At 33.9% G+C, this 12,887-nt stretch overlaps 2 protein-coding genes across 2 annotated transcripts; one reads left to right on the forward strand and one right to left on the reverse strand.

Annotated features, from left to right (window-relative positions):
* The first annotated feature begins 1,158 nt into the window (after window positions 1-1,158).
* LOC136816582 (INO80 complex subunit D-like) lies at window positions 1,159-8,209 on the forward strand. Its single transcript, XM_067072918.1, has 7 exons — window positions 1,159-1,402; window positions 1,751-2,109; window positions 3,701-3,773; window positions 4,187-4,384; window positions 5,947-6,050; window positions 6,569-6,678; window positions 6,923-8,209. Exons 1-7 carry the CDS (start codon window positions 1,188-1,190, stop codon window positions 7,934-7,936), a joined length of 2,073 nt encoding a protein of 690 aa, XP_066929019.1. The 5' UTR covers window positions 1,159-1,187; the 3' UTR covers window positions 7,937-8,209.
* A 487-nt stretch (window positions 8,210-8,696) lies between these two features.
* On the reverse strand, window positions 8,697-9,888 carry LOC136816583 (alpha-1A adrenergic receptor-like). Its single transcript, XM_067072919.1, has one exon. The coding sequence runs from the start codon at window positions 9,826-9,828 to the stop codon at window positions 8,737-8,739; it is 1,092 nt and encodes a 363-aa protein (XP_066929020.1). The 5' UTR covers window positions 9,829-9,888; the 3' UTR covers window positions 8,697-8,736.
* Between the last annotated feature and the right edge of the window lie 2,999 nt (window positions 9,889-12,887).

The raw sequence follows: 12,887 nt of genomic DNA on the forward strand, positions 1-12,887 counted from the left end.
AAAATATATTACCAAAAGTATTAATTTTTGAATTTTATTGATTTTCGAATTTATAATTATACAGTTGAATTGATTTGTTATATTTTTTATTTACAATTTTTAATTTACTTTGTTCAAAATTTTTGATAAATTTTTAGTTTTTGTTTGTGATACGGTTGGGTAGAAATTTTGTGAAATTCGTGTCAGATAGACAAAAAATTTCGGATTTCTAATTTTTAACGCATTACAGTAATGAGCACTTAAACCTTGCCTTCTGAAATTGTTCACTAAGTTTCACAACGCTGCGAAATTCGTAAAAAACAGTATCGATCGAAGCTCGATTCTCCCGATGATGAGAGAAGAATCTCTCGAAACGTAGCCAAACGTAAATCTCGTGATCCAAGCCACGATAAACTTCCAATATCGACAATATGTTTCTATTGAAAACGCATTATTTTGATATTCTTGGCCCTTTAGCTTGAGGTTTTTTCGATAAATTTTTTGAGCTATATTACAATATCGAACTTTATTAAAATTACATAACAGCTTTTAAAGAATTTTTCTAGATTTTTAAAAGGAGAAAAGTTTATTTATGATGATATATACTAACTGAAAAAATGTACTACGTTTTTATTTCTAAGGTTATACCTTTGAAGATCTGACAGCATTCTTCGCCACGGCTAGATTGATATGTTTTCAGTAAACATGATCTTTTAGTGAGTTAAACCATAGTGTTTGTTTTACCCTCGAAATTAGTAAATCTTATTGGTTGAAAATGATGTCACATGACTTTCCGTGGCAAAGAAGAGACACGAGGCTAAGATTTTCTTAGCTGTTAATTTTGGTCCATTGTCAGTTGTTTTTGTTACTTCCAAATATTCAGAAAGTTCAGAGGGTCCCGGGATGCTCTTAAATATAATATACTATTTTCTTTACTTGAAAGCTGTGTTTTGAAATGAAGTATTTGAAAGCGAAGGTTTAGAGTGTTCTTTAGATGTATATTTTTTTTCGATTCTAAACTTCTTAGGATTGTTATTATAATTCCTTTTTGCAGTCAAATTCATTGCATCAAGTCAATGTCGAAAATTCATCCGTTGTAATGGTCAAAATATTCGTTTACAATTAGTGTTATGTAATTGTAACTTAAACTCGACTCATTTCTTTTTTCGTCACAGCAAAAAATAAAAAAAAACAAAAAATATCAAAATATGTTTGAAGGAAAAAACATACACTTATCACCGATCGATGGCAAACCATTATGCAGTTTCAGCAAGAAGCTTTGTCGACAAAGACGTCTTCACAATTACGCGTTTTGTATACGGCATATTTTGGAAGATACTGATTCACCTTTCAAACAATGTCCTTATCAAACGAAGTCAGGAGATATTTGTATCAACGCTGTACCTGTTGCTGCTGCAAGAGAGTATGTCTATTTTGCTATTCATTTGATCTTTATACGCCCGACAGTGCCAGTATTGATTTTTTTTTTGTTATTACAGTGAAGTCTCTATAACTCGAACACGCACGGGGAAAACAAATCTTTTTCGAATTATGTAGTAAGGCTTATAAGGCATTGTTAACTGAAGGGACCAAACCTGTAAAACCTGTTCGAGTTAAAGAGACATTAGAGTTATATGGGTTCGAATTAAAGAGGTTCCACAATATAAGATCTTTGCCTTAAGAAGGTCACCCTTTCGTTTGATAATTCGGGAATTTTAGATTTCGTAGCAATACTTTATTGATTGTTCTCTTTTGATATTCATATATTTAGATATTGCAATAAGCATATGCTCATGATGGGGCTACAACCAAAGACTACCAAAACTCAAATAGACAAGAAACCTGTTACTACTACAGTTAAGAAAGCATGTTCCAAGGCTATCAAAAGTAAAATCTCCACAAATAGCAGTAAAAAAGTGATGCATTTGATGGAAACACTTCAAAAAGAAGATGCAACGAAAAGTACGCATGCGCGTAAACGACAAAAATCATATGACCGTTATTTGTCAATGTCGGTGATGAGGCGTCATATTTGGAGCAAACAACCTCGCTCTGATGTCATGAAAGAATTGATTGAAAACAAGAAGTATTTTAGAAAGACAAAGAAAAAGAAGACGCTGACTAGCTACAGTAAGAAATTGTATTCGGTAAACTGATACTTGCTATTGTTTTACTCTAGATTGATATTATTTATTCCACAATATTGTTTTTATGCCTTCGGCTATTGTCGGCTAAGGATCCTTATCTATGCTAGAGGTGACCTCTCAGAGTTGAATCTTTTCAATGTGTTTTATTGGTTTTGGAAGTATGTATTTGTTTGCACGCGTAATTCATCGATAAATTTCTAAGAGCCGTGCTTGTGTACTTCATAACGATAAAGGTTGGAAAACGAAGGCAAATGTTGGTTAACCTATTAAGTGCCACTGAAATCATGTGAGGTCCGCTCGAAATTTCGGTTCTGCACCTGTGCTGGTAAGTCTTGGGCCTAGGAGCGCTGCGACGGCATTTTCTTAGTAGAGGTAATGGTAATTTTAGTGGGTTGATGTTATTTTTGAAAAGTCTCTTTTTGGACCTACCCCGGTGGAGGTCCTATAAATTAACCTGTGTTTGTTCGTCCGTTCGTCCGTCCGTTTGTCTGTTACCAACTTTTCTCAGGGTTGAATCATAGGAATCTTTTGATTTTTGGTACAAAGGTGCAAAATGGTAGTGGCCAAAATGTGACGGAGCCCGATTTTCGAAAAAAAAAATTTTGGGCCAATTTGGGCCAAAAAACGGCTAAAAAACGGGTTTTTTAGACTTTGTGAAAAATTGGGTCATTAATTTTTTCTGATTTTTTGTATGAAAGTAGGGTACCATCATAGGTAAAAGATGGCTCAAGCAGATTTTTGCAAAAAAATTTTGTTGGCTCAAAAAACGCATGTTTATCTATAAGAATCACTATTAATAAGCATACATCAATGTTCTTAGTCAAATTACTCAATTTTTTTATGAGATAGATGTTTTTTTTGCTCATGAGGGCTTACTTCTAGAGAGTATGTGTGTTTAGACATGAAATTTTGGTTGCTTAGCGTGTTTTTAAAGAAAAACTGGCCGAATTCGGTATTTTTTTATAAGCACATTATCAATTACTTAGGTATTAGCTTTTCTTGAGATTAGCTCTTTCATTCTTTGTGATTTTTTGCACAAAGATGCATAACTTTAAACCCTTAAATGTGACGGAGCCCGATTTCCGAAAAAAAATGTTTTTGGGCAAATTTGGGCCAAAAAACGGCTAAAAAAAGGGTTTTTTGGACTTTGTGAAACATTGGATCATTGTTTTTTTCTGATTTTTTCTGATTTTTTACATGAAAGTAGGTAAAAGATGGCTCGAGCAGATTTTTGTAAAAAATAATTTTTCAGCTAAAAAACGCATCTTTATTTATAAGAATCACTATTAATGAGCATACACCAATGTTCTTAGCCAAATTACTCAATTTTTTAATAAGAAAGATGTTTTTTTTTGCTCACGAAGTCCTGAATATGAAAGATTATTTCAAGAGCATGAAATTTTGGTTTCTAGACGTTTTTTTTATAAGAAACAAACGACTAATTTTAGTAGATCGTCCCTATTTCTGTTCTGAATGATTGTTTAACAGTCATGCTCACGTAGATATCAATTATATTTGTTAAATGCATAACCAGGTAGGTCCATAAAAGTATCACTTGTCTCTTTTCATTTCAGCTCTGGGAACATCCGAAGATGAAAGTGACAGCTTCATTGAATCATTTCAACAACAATTTGATAACGATGGCAGGTAATGCACTCTCTCTCTCTTTCTCTCTAGAAACTCGACAATGTATTTTCTTTACTATGGTAAAGTTTTATATGAAAATTATTGAAATCAAACAATATTACGCAGTAACTCGCATTTAAGATAAACTCTGATATTTCGTCCTAATGTCCATGTGTTGTGGGGAAAGCAACGAAACTTTTAATGTGTAAGATAATCGAAGATTCCAGGTCAATCGTATTGCTAATTTTTTATCGATTTGCTTTACAATTTTTTCTGCAAACAGACAAAATATTCCTCTGAGTCTCTGTTACTCTAATCCTTAGTTCAACAACACACAATAGCTTTATTTTCATTTTCAATTTGACAAATAAGATCTTTAAAAATGATGTTGACAAAATAATGATCTTCTTATCTCCTCTGGTCACGTTTTTCAGTCATAATTCATCAGCTGAGAAGTTATTGACTCAACTGAAACACCAACATGTTCAACTGCAAAACATTGTCAAAGAAAAAATGAAAAGTACTTCACTCTCATATTCAGTCCTATCAACTCTGGTGGAAGCAAGTCGTGAGAATGTTACGGAAACGGCAAACATTCTTACGGACGGTAACTCGAAAAACAAAGTTTATCAGTAAGTATATTATAAAGTGTATTTAATGGAAAAATATACCGTATTTCCTCACAATACACGCTTTTTTATATAAGAATAACTTCTATAAGTTTATCAGGGTGAGATTTTAGAGTTAGAACAATAGGTCTATTGTTTAGAACAATAGAAAAATAAGAATAATGCTCACCCGCAGCCATAGTACACTATTCTTATTTAAAAAAAGCGTGTAAGCGCCGCAGCACCTATTTTCTTCTTGTGGTTTTAGGTGGGGCACTTGATAGAGGGATACCGGGTGCAGCAGAAAAAACTTTGGACGTTTGGCGAGCCACTGAGGCCGAACAAAGTCTTGTTTAGACTCAAAACCACTTTTATTAGAAAGAGGACATGCTAACTTAAATTTTGCGGTATAACTTTTTAAGTTTGGTCAAGTAGTTGTCAAGTTATAAGCTTTTGAAGTTAAAATTCACTTTTCGAAAAGTGTGAAAAACACGTAATAAAAGGGTATTAAATTAAGCATTTTTAAGCGTTTTCGATAAGAATTTTTTTCAAATATTTCTAAAAACTGACTATTTACTAAAAACTAACTATGTTGTAAACGAAAACTGCTTTTAAAAGTATTTTAACAATTAATTATGTCGTAAAAGTCGTTAAATAAGTCAAATACTGAGCTATTTTTTCATTATTTGCATAAATTTAATACACCTTTTTTTACGTGTTTTTTACACTTTTCGAAAAGTGAATTTTGACTTCAAAAGCTTATAACTTGACAACTACTTGACCAAACTTAAAAAGTTATACCGCAAAATTTAAGTTAGCATGTCGTCTTTCTAATAAAAGTGGTTTTGAGTCTAAACAAGACTTTGTTCGGCCTCAGTGGCTCGCCAAACGTCCAAAGTTTTTTCTGCTGCACCCGGTACGCTTAATTCGAATTTGAGTTTCATCTATTTCTATGAATTTGATCGATTCATGGGTTAATATCCTTATATTAGAGAAGTTGTTCTCACTATAAAATCCAGGGACCCTAACAGGAGTTACTGACGTATGACTAAAATCGGCGGATCTGTGATCATTTTTCTTGATTTTCTAATAAACTCCTTATGCAACAAAAAAAAGAACAATAGCCCTTCATCCAAATTTAATGATTCTTATGAAAAAGAGAGTAGAGACAAAATGCTATTATCATTTTTGTGTTCACATCGATCTCAACATCCGGTCGGAATTTACTTCATAACTCGAACGTCAACGTTCTTCAATCATCAATCGAATCTTTTTTGAATTTTTTGATAATATAATGTGAGTTTTATGAAAACATTGTTAACCCTCACTTAGTATTATGCCATTTTACATATTACCATTTTACCAAAGATTTCCAAAATGGTACTTGATGCCTCTCTGCTTGAGGCTCAGCAATTAAGAGAAGGATCAAGGGTAAATGGAGCAATCCAGGGGAAAAGAGTGGCGCCCTCCCCTACCTTCGGGTAGATAGCTATCGAAAGAGGAGCCTTCGGGTCGCCCTGGCTGCGGTTGCAGACTTACCTACTTATTATGCCATTTTACACTTATTTCTTTACTCGTACTCCCAGCCAAAAAGAAGAATCAATTACTACAAAAATTCCATGCTGTATGGTTACTGGTAGTACGCGTTGCTCACAAATGGCTCTACCGTTTTCTAGATATTGTCGTAACCGTATCCTTTTCACTTGTGATTTGTAACCCTTTGAGATTTTTGGGCTGTGTCTCTTCTATCTGAGCAACTTTTTATAAAGTCAAGATATTCAAATTTTTCAATTCAAGCAAGTAAAACAATTAGAATTTCAACGTAAAATTCGTGTATTATAAAACAGCCTTAAGGGTTTTGTTTTTACATAAGTGTTCTCGTTTCATATCAGACACATATTTCATGTCGGGACAGTGTCTGCCTATTGTTTTATTATGCTTATATAAGCAAAAAATGTTTTTCTTTTCCTCTTTTTGACCAATCTTGCTCCACATCCGTGTCAATCTAATGTGAAAAAGCTTGTGAATTAAAATTGATGAGTAAGCAAACGATATCACTCTTATTTAAAATAAAATCTATAATTTAAATTTGAATTTTGAATTTAAAGCATCTTCTCATGTAATCTAAAGAGTCTGATAATGGAATCTCCGTGAAACAACATCATGACTTTTCCTTGACAATATTATGACCACTACTACCACAACCAGATATAAACGAAGATACTGACCAATTGCTTTTCGTTCCGAAGAACATTGCATCATTGCAACGAAGTGATGTGCCCGGCCTTAAGATCTTCAGACCTGACCTCTTGCCAAAGGTATTATTTTCTAGCAGTGCTTTTTTAAACATTAACTCTTGTTCACACTTAAGGCTACCATCTCTTTTAAACCAAAGATTCGAAACTGAATCGTTTTCCACAAGTTTCATAAATTCAAAACTGGTGACAAACGCCCGATGCTTTTCGGGTGTTTCTGTAAAAAAAGATAACCTCATTAATATCAAGATTTGTTTTAGGTTTCTTTGCTTTGATTGACATCGCTTATTCTATTTCTGCGTCATAGGGGTTAAAAGCGAGTTCCTCTCTCAAAGCGAAACGAAAAGTGTGTCGAAAAAGCAACTGGAAAAGAAAAGGAGCTCAAAAGAAAACACCGAAGAAACCAACCAAACCCAAAACCACAGCTATCCAAGCTTCTTCGCAATCAAGTCAAGAAACAACCTCGGAGATTGATTTATCTGACGTTCAACACCCGGATAACCTATCTATCGGAACACCACCCATATTGAGTGAATCAAGTAGTAGCTACACTGAGAGCGATTCTGAGTCAGATATTTTAACACCGGAAGAAGCATTCCGTCTACCACCCGGTAGTCTGTCCTATCCGCCTGGTTTGGATGATGAAGACTCCCTTACCGGGATGCATCACACAGCCCGGGCATGTAATATAGCAGACGAGGAGGATGAGTTAATGAGATGCGGATCCAACTTCTCAATGGATAACGAAAAACAAGACATGATAACACGTGAATTATCTTCACCCACATTGAATCAGTTCTCGGAATTCGACCAATCACTGTTCGGTGCTGCCACCGCTTTTTCACCAACATCCGGCAGTGACGTCACATTACCTCATACGTCATCTTTGACTTCACCAAACCAAGAAATAACACCCTTGTCAGCCTCTTTTGGAACCAATCCAAAATATTCTTCAAAGAATCCATCACCCTTAAAAAATCATACAAATTCTCACACAGGGCACGGTTCAGTCACGACTCTCAAAATCACACCCTTAAACATGTCACCTCGTAAAGCATCGTCTAAACTCAACGTTAGACCACCACTTTTGACATCACAATCCATGGTCAAACCTCCCTTAGTTAGCAATACTTTCACACAAAGCTCGTCAACTAAAGATGAATCTTGGAATAAACAATATATGCAGATTGATAATTTTGGCGATCCAGATCTTTTGAATGACATTGCCATGGATGATGAAGAAACTCCATTAGAGAAAGTCAATCCTGATATTTTCTTTTCATCAGCTTTTCCAGTTACTACCACCGCATCTAATGATTAGTATGTTATTTTCCAGAAATACATTAGAACCCTGTGTGACAGCCCCGGTGAAACTCTTTCTTACATCGGGGATAAAAATTTCGATCGAAATCTCAATGGGCTTTTCCAGAAAAAAATTTGAAGGAGGTCATAACATTTTTTGGAAATTTACCCCCCGGACAAGGCAGGTTTTATAGATTTTTCACTACCCCCGGACACTTTATCCTCCACCTGGGGGGGGGCATGTACGAACATTTTCTGGAAGAGTCCAATAGAAGTTTTATTGTTCCAAGTTAAAAAAATTCACTTTTCACATTTTAAAAGGGAATGAAATGAATGTCAGAGGTCTCACCGGGTCTGTGATTTGGATTCAGTAATATACGTACACAAGAATGTTTTTTGGCTTGGAACAACAGCAAAACGAATAAATATTGACTTGTGTATTTTTCGAAGGGAGAACTACTACGGTACCATATCTATCTACTTTCTTGCAAAACATTGTAATGATGTGAAAATACTTATCATATTGCCTGCTGAAGGCAAGTTAAGACTTGAGAAATGATCCAGCTCGTACATTATGCTTTGATTTTACTTCAAGCAACTTAACTTTGTCAATTGATGCGTGAATGAGAAATGCCAGTAGGTTTCGAATTTGTAAGATTTTCTGCTTGAAGAAGTAAGTTTATATTATTTTCTTTTTTGGTAACAGCAAAATTATTAAATGCCTAAAATAAATGACCTGATATTAAAAAAATTCAACATTTTTCAAAATTAAAGTGTTTGTGTATGACATAAGCGGAAGTAAATTGGGTACATTGATTTCTACATATTTTGCATTGGTTTTAATTCGATATTAATTTTGATTTGAGATACATCCTGTACACAACCAACACGTTTTCTAGAACCTTTCTTTTTCTTAAACGACCGGTCTCGATCATTAACTGGTTTATCCGACAAACATAATAATCGAGCAAAAGCCGCCCTATACCTCCCACTCGTCAATGCGTAAACGGGCGGATTAACCGCTGGGTTAGCGTAAGCTAACATTAAGGAAACTTTTATAGCGACTAATGGTACGATCGGTTCATCGCTTAACGTATCGACGACGTCAATGGTAGCTATCGGCATCAGGAGAACCGTGAACAGGAAAACAATGATACAAACACCTTTAGCGAGTTTCACTTCACGAGTTATTGTTTTCACTAAATGTACACCACGGGATTCCTTACGTGATCCGTTCCCGTTCCTGTTACGAGTTGTCGGAGACCGATCGTTGAGTTGAGTCTCAGATCGTAAGCGACTGTTCCGAGAGCTGTAAAGTCGTTGTAGAATAACCACATACATTATAAACATCAGTAAACATAGCGTGAAAAATGATCCGAATTCGATGAACAGTACATAGCTAGGACATAAAACAGTCGAGAAGGTGCAAACATGTATTCGATCGCTACCCAAACTGTCTTTGTCACCGATGATGATAAATGGAAATGTCGCAATCACCAGAGCATACAGCCATGAGAAAATAACAGCTATCAAAAGTTTACGTTTAGTCATCAAGCCTCTATACCGTAACGGAAATGTGATGCCAAGGAATCGGTCTAGTGTAATTAAAAACAAATTCGCATTAGATGATGTGAACACGAAAATAGTAATTGCAACGCTAATTTTGCATTTCGAGATTCCTCCTGCTGCCCAGTTTAATCCAAAAAATTGACAAATTCTGATTGGTAGATTAATACACGTGATTAGAAAATCGGAGACGGCAAGATTGCAGATTAAGTAACTGGTATATGATCTCAATCTAGCATTCATAATGGTAGCTACAATAATAAGGAGATTGCCAACGATTGATATTAACATCAATAAGGATAGAATGGTGACTGATAAAATTGTTTCTTCAGTTTTGATATCCATTTCTCTACTATGCTATGGTGGTTCAATATTGGTTCTTCAGTTTGATGTAAGTTTCATTTATTTATTTATTTCTTCTCTTCCCTTTCAATCCTTTTTATTTTCTTGGTCGTCGAATTTTGAAAATTGTGATTTTTATTTATATTCTAAATAAAAGGTTGAAGGTAATGAGTAAAGGTTATTAAATATTCTAGTCTAAATATACTGAATAAATTAACCGTAAAAGTCGTGACAATATTATATTACCTGTTGTCATACATCAAGATTCTTTTCTATGTCTTATGATCGAATTTTTGTGATTTGTTTTGGTAAATTTTTTTCCAAAGTACTCTATGATAATTTTGTTTATTAATCCGATTTAAAGTCAAGTGTATCACATGCATGCATGTTCCGTTCAATCAATTTTTGACAACATTTTTGTTCAAAAAATTGAATTTCGATGATAATATTCAATTTTCAATTTTCGAGTTAAAAAATTGGAAATTGAATTTTGATTGAAAGTTTCAATTTTAGTTTTGTTTTTGCCAGAAATGAACTGAAATTTCCAGTATCATCTTTGATTTTCTAATATAAACTTCTTGCATTGAAAATTGAAAATAATATTTTCAAATACTGAAATTGTGTCGTGAAAAATTGAATTTGACAAAACCAAACCAATTTGTAAAAAAAAACGTCTCGGATAAAAAAATTGAAAGTTGAAAATGATTTACAACCAGTTACAAAGAAGACGAAGGAAACAATAGTTTTATTCAGTCTCTTCTTTGTTAGTCTAATTTTTCTCTACCTCAAGGAGTTAGGTCATTTGAAACCTTCTGATTACGCAGTACGTCAAAGCTCCCTTAATTGACAGGTAGTTGTGCCACTGAGGTTGAAGAAATTTCATTCCTAACACAATCCTGTGTATCCTAAAGACTTTCTAAATAAGTTTTTTTAATAAGAACCAGTAAGTATAATTTGGCTCAGGCTGGGCTGTTCTTAATATTTCGAATTTTTCAGGCTTAAATTTCAGCCTCGTTTTCTTGTAAAATTGTTCTTATAAAAAAGGGCGTTGCTCAATAAAAAAGGCACACTGCAGGACTATGTTTGCAGACAAAGACCAAAGAGTATCTGAAGAGTATATATTACGTAAAGGAAATTTTTCCACGTCAAATTTATGTCATAGTGTATTTACCCAGAAGGAAATTAAACTGCAAAAGATCTGGGAACTAGACAGCAACAAACAATAAAACATTCTACTTTTTTGTTCTTTTTTGGTACACCGATGAAACACTGCTTGTTTTTAGAATCTGTTTTCATGGAAAAGCAAGCGTGATAAAATTGGTTTTGTTTTGTCAATTCAATTTTTCATGACACAATTTTCAGTATTTGAAAATATTATTTTCAATTTTCAATGCAAGAAGTTTATATTAGAAAATCAAAGATGATGCTGGAAATTTCAGTTCATTTCTGGCAATAAACAAAACAAAAATTTAAATTTGCAATCAAAATTCAATTTTCAATTTTTAACTCGAAAATTGAAAATTGAATATTGCCATCGAAATTCAATTTTTTGACCAAAAATGTCGTCAAAAATTGAATGAACGAAACATGCACACACGGTATCACCCTCTTTCTAAATCAAAATTTAAGATTGAGGAACTAAGTACTTCTTAAACTCCAAATAATACGTAATGCTTACACCCAATTTTAGTAGTCTTGAAAGGGACGTTTGCGAAAAGTCAAAGCGAAGAAAAAGGAAAAGCCTTTTTAAAGCTTTTTTAGCGTAATGAGAAATTTTCAATTTCTTCCTTGGAATTACCTCGTCACTCTTTGTGTCACCCTATTTTTAGAAAGAAGAACATCCAGTTCTACAGGTTTTTTTATAAGAACAAACTTTATAAAAACGCAAGGCTTCGATGGTCAAAGTGTTAAGAACAAAGAACATTTCAAGAATTCACGGACTCGAAAACACCAAATTTCTTAGGAGAATGGACAAAAATACTCACAAAATTGTGAAAATAAGAACATGTTAAGAACATTTTTAGGCTTCAAACTCAAAAAGTTAAGAACAATCGGAAGGCTTTGGATGTACTCTTAGGTTCCAAATAAACGGGCCCCCCCGCTTGTTAATTTTTCGAAAATTTTCCACTCGGGTGAGTTAGGGTATGTCTATATTTTTAAAAATCACAAATCCCGAATCCGCGACCAATAGCACCCATTCTCAGGTATTCACTTATTAATTTTTAGATGACCTATACCTTAAGGTTTCATGACCCGGTTGTTACGTAATTAAATATTAACCTAAAAATTAATTATTAAAGAAAGTGTGAATTATGACGTCATAAAATTATGACGTCATAAATCGTAAATTAGCTTTAACTCCATAAGTACATGTCAAATCGTTGTCAAATTTGGACCAAAGATGCATCTTAATGGTGCCGAACTTTTCAATAAAAATTTTTTTAAAGATTTTGATGACGTCAGCAAAAAATGCAAAAAATCGAAAAACGCATTTTTTTGCTGACGTCTTCAAATTTTTCCAAAATGTTTTTTATAAAAAATGACATTTCAGTTAGATGCATCTTTGGTTAAAATTTGGGAAAGATTGAACATGTATTTTTAATATTATAGCGATTATACGATTCATGACGTCACCAAATTCGATCAAATTATGACGTCACGATTACAATTTCTTTAATAATTAATTTTTGGGTTAATATTTAATTACGTAATATCGGATCCTGAAACCTTAAGGTATAGAGGTGCTTTAAAGCCCTAATTGGATCTCTGAATCTGGCTGCTATTGGTAGCGAAAACTTAGGGGAAACTGTTAGGTTTTTGAGACTTGCCCTAAGTCACTCGAGCAACCCCCCCGGACCTTATTAGGACCCCCCCGTTTATTAATCTCTAAGAATATTTTCAGCTGTCAAAGAGAAGGCCCCTTATTTGCTCTAAATAGCCTGATTTTAGCCTCTTTTACCTTATTTATGTTTTTTCAGAAGTACAATTTCCAACCCCCCGGCCAATTAGGTCCCCCCGTTTATTAAAATCTAGAAAATTTCCAACCCCCCCGTTTATTCGAA

The sequence above is a fragment of the Clytia hemisphaerica genome, unplaced genomic scaffold, assembly GCF_902728285.1.
Source record: "Clytia hemisphaerica strain Z4C2 unplaced genomic scaffold, Clytia hemisphaerica genome assembly, whole genome shotgun sequence".
In the NCBI taxonomy this organism is placed as follows: domain Eukaryota; kingdom Metazoa; phylum Cnidaria; class Hydrozoa; order Leptothecata; family Clytiidae; genus Clytia; species Clytia hemisphaerica.

Excerpts from the sequence above, each read along its gene's own strand:
- LOC136816582 (XM_067072918.1), top strand. The coding sequence starts at position 1,188 with ATGTTTGAAGGAAAAAACATACACTTATCACCGATCGATGGCAAACCA. Across the intron at positions 1,403-1,750 it reads CCTGTTGCTGCTGCAAGAGA|ATATTGCAATAAGCATATGC; the intron begins GTATGTCTATTT and ends TCATATATTTAG. Across the intron at positions 6,679-6,922 it reads GACCTGACCTCTTGCCAAAG|GGGTTAAAAGCGAGTTCCTC; the intron begins GTATTATTTTCT and ends TCTGCGTCATAG.
- LOC136816583 (XM_067072919.1), bottom strand. The coding sequence starts at position 9,828 with ATGGATATCAAAACTGAAGAAACAATTTTATCAGTCACCATTCTATCC.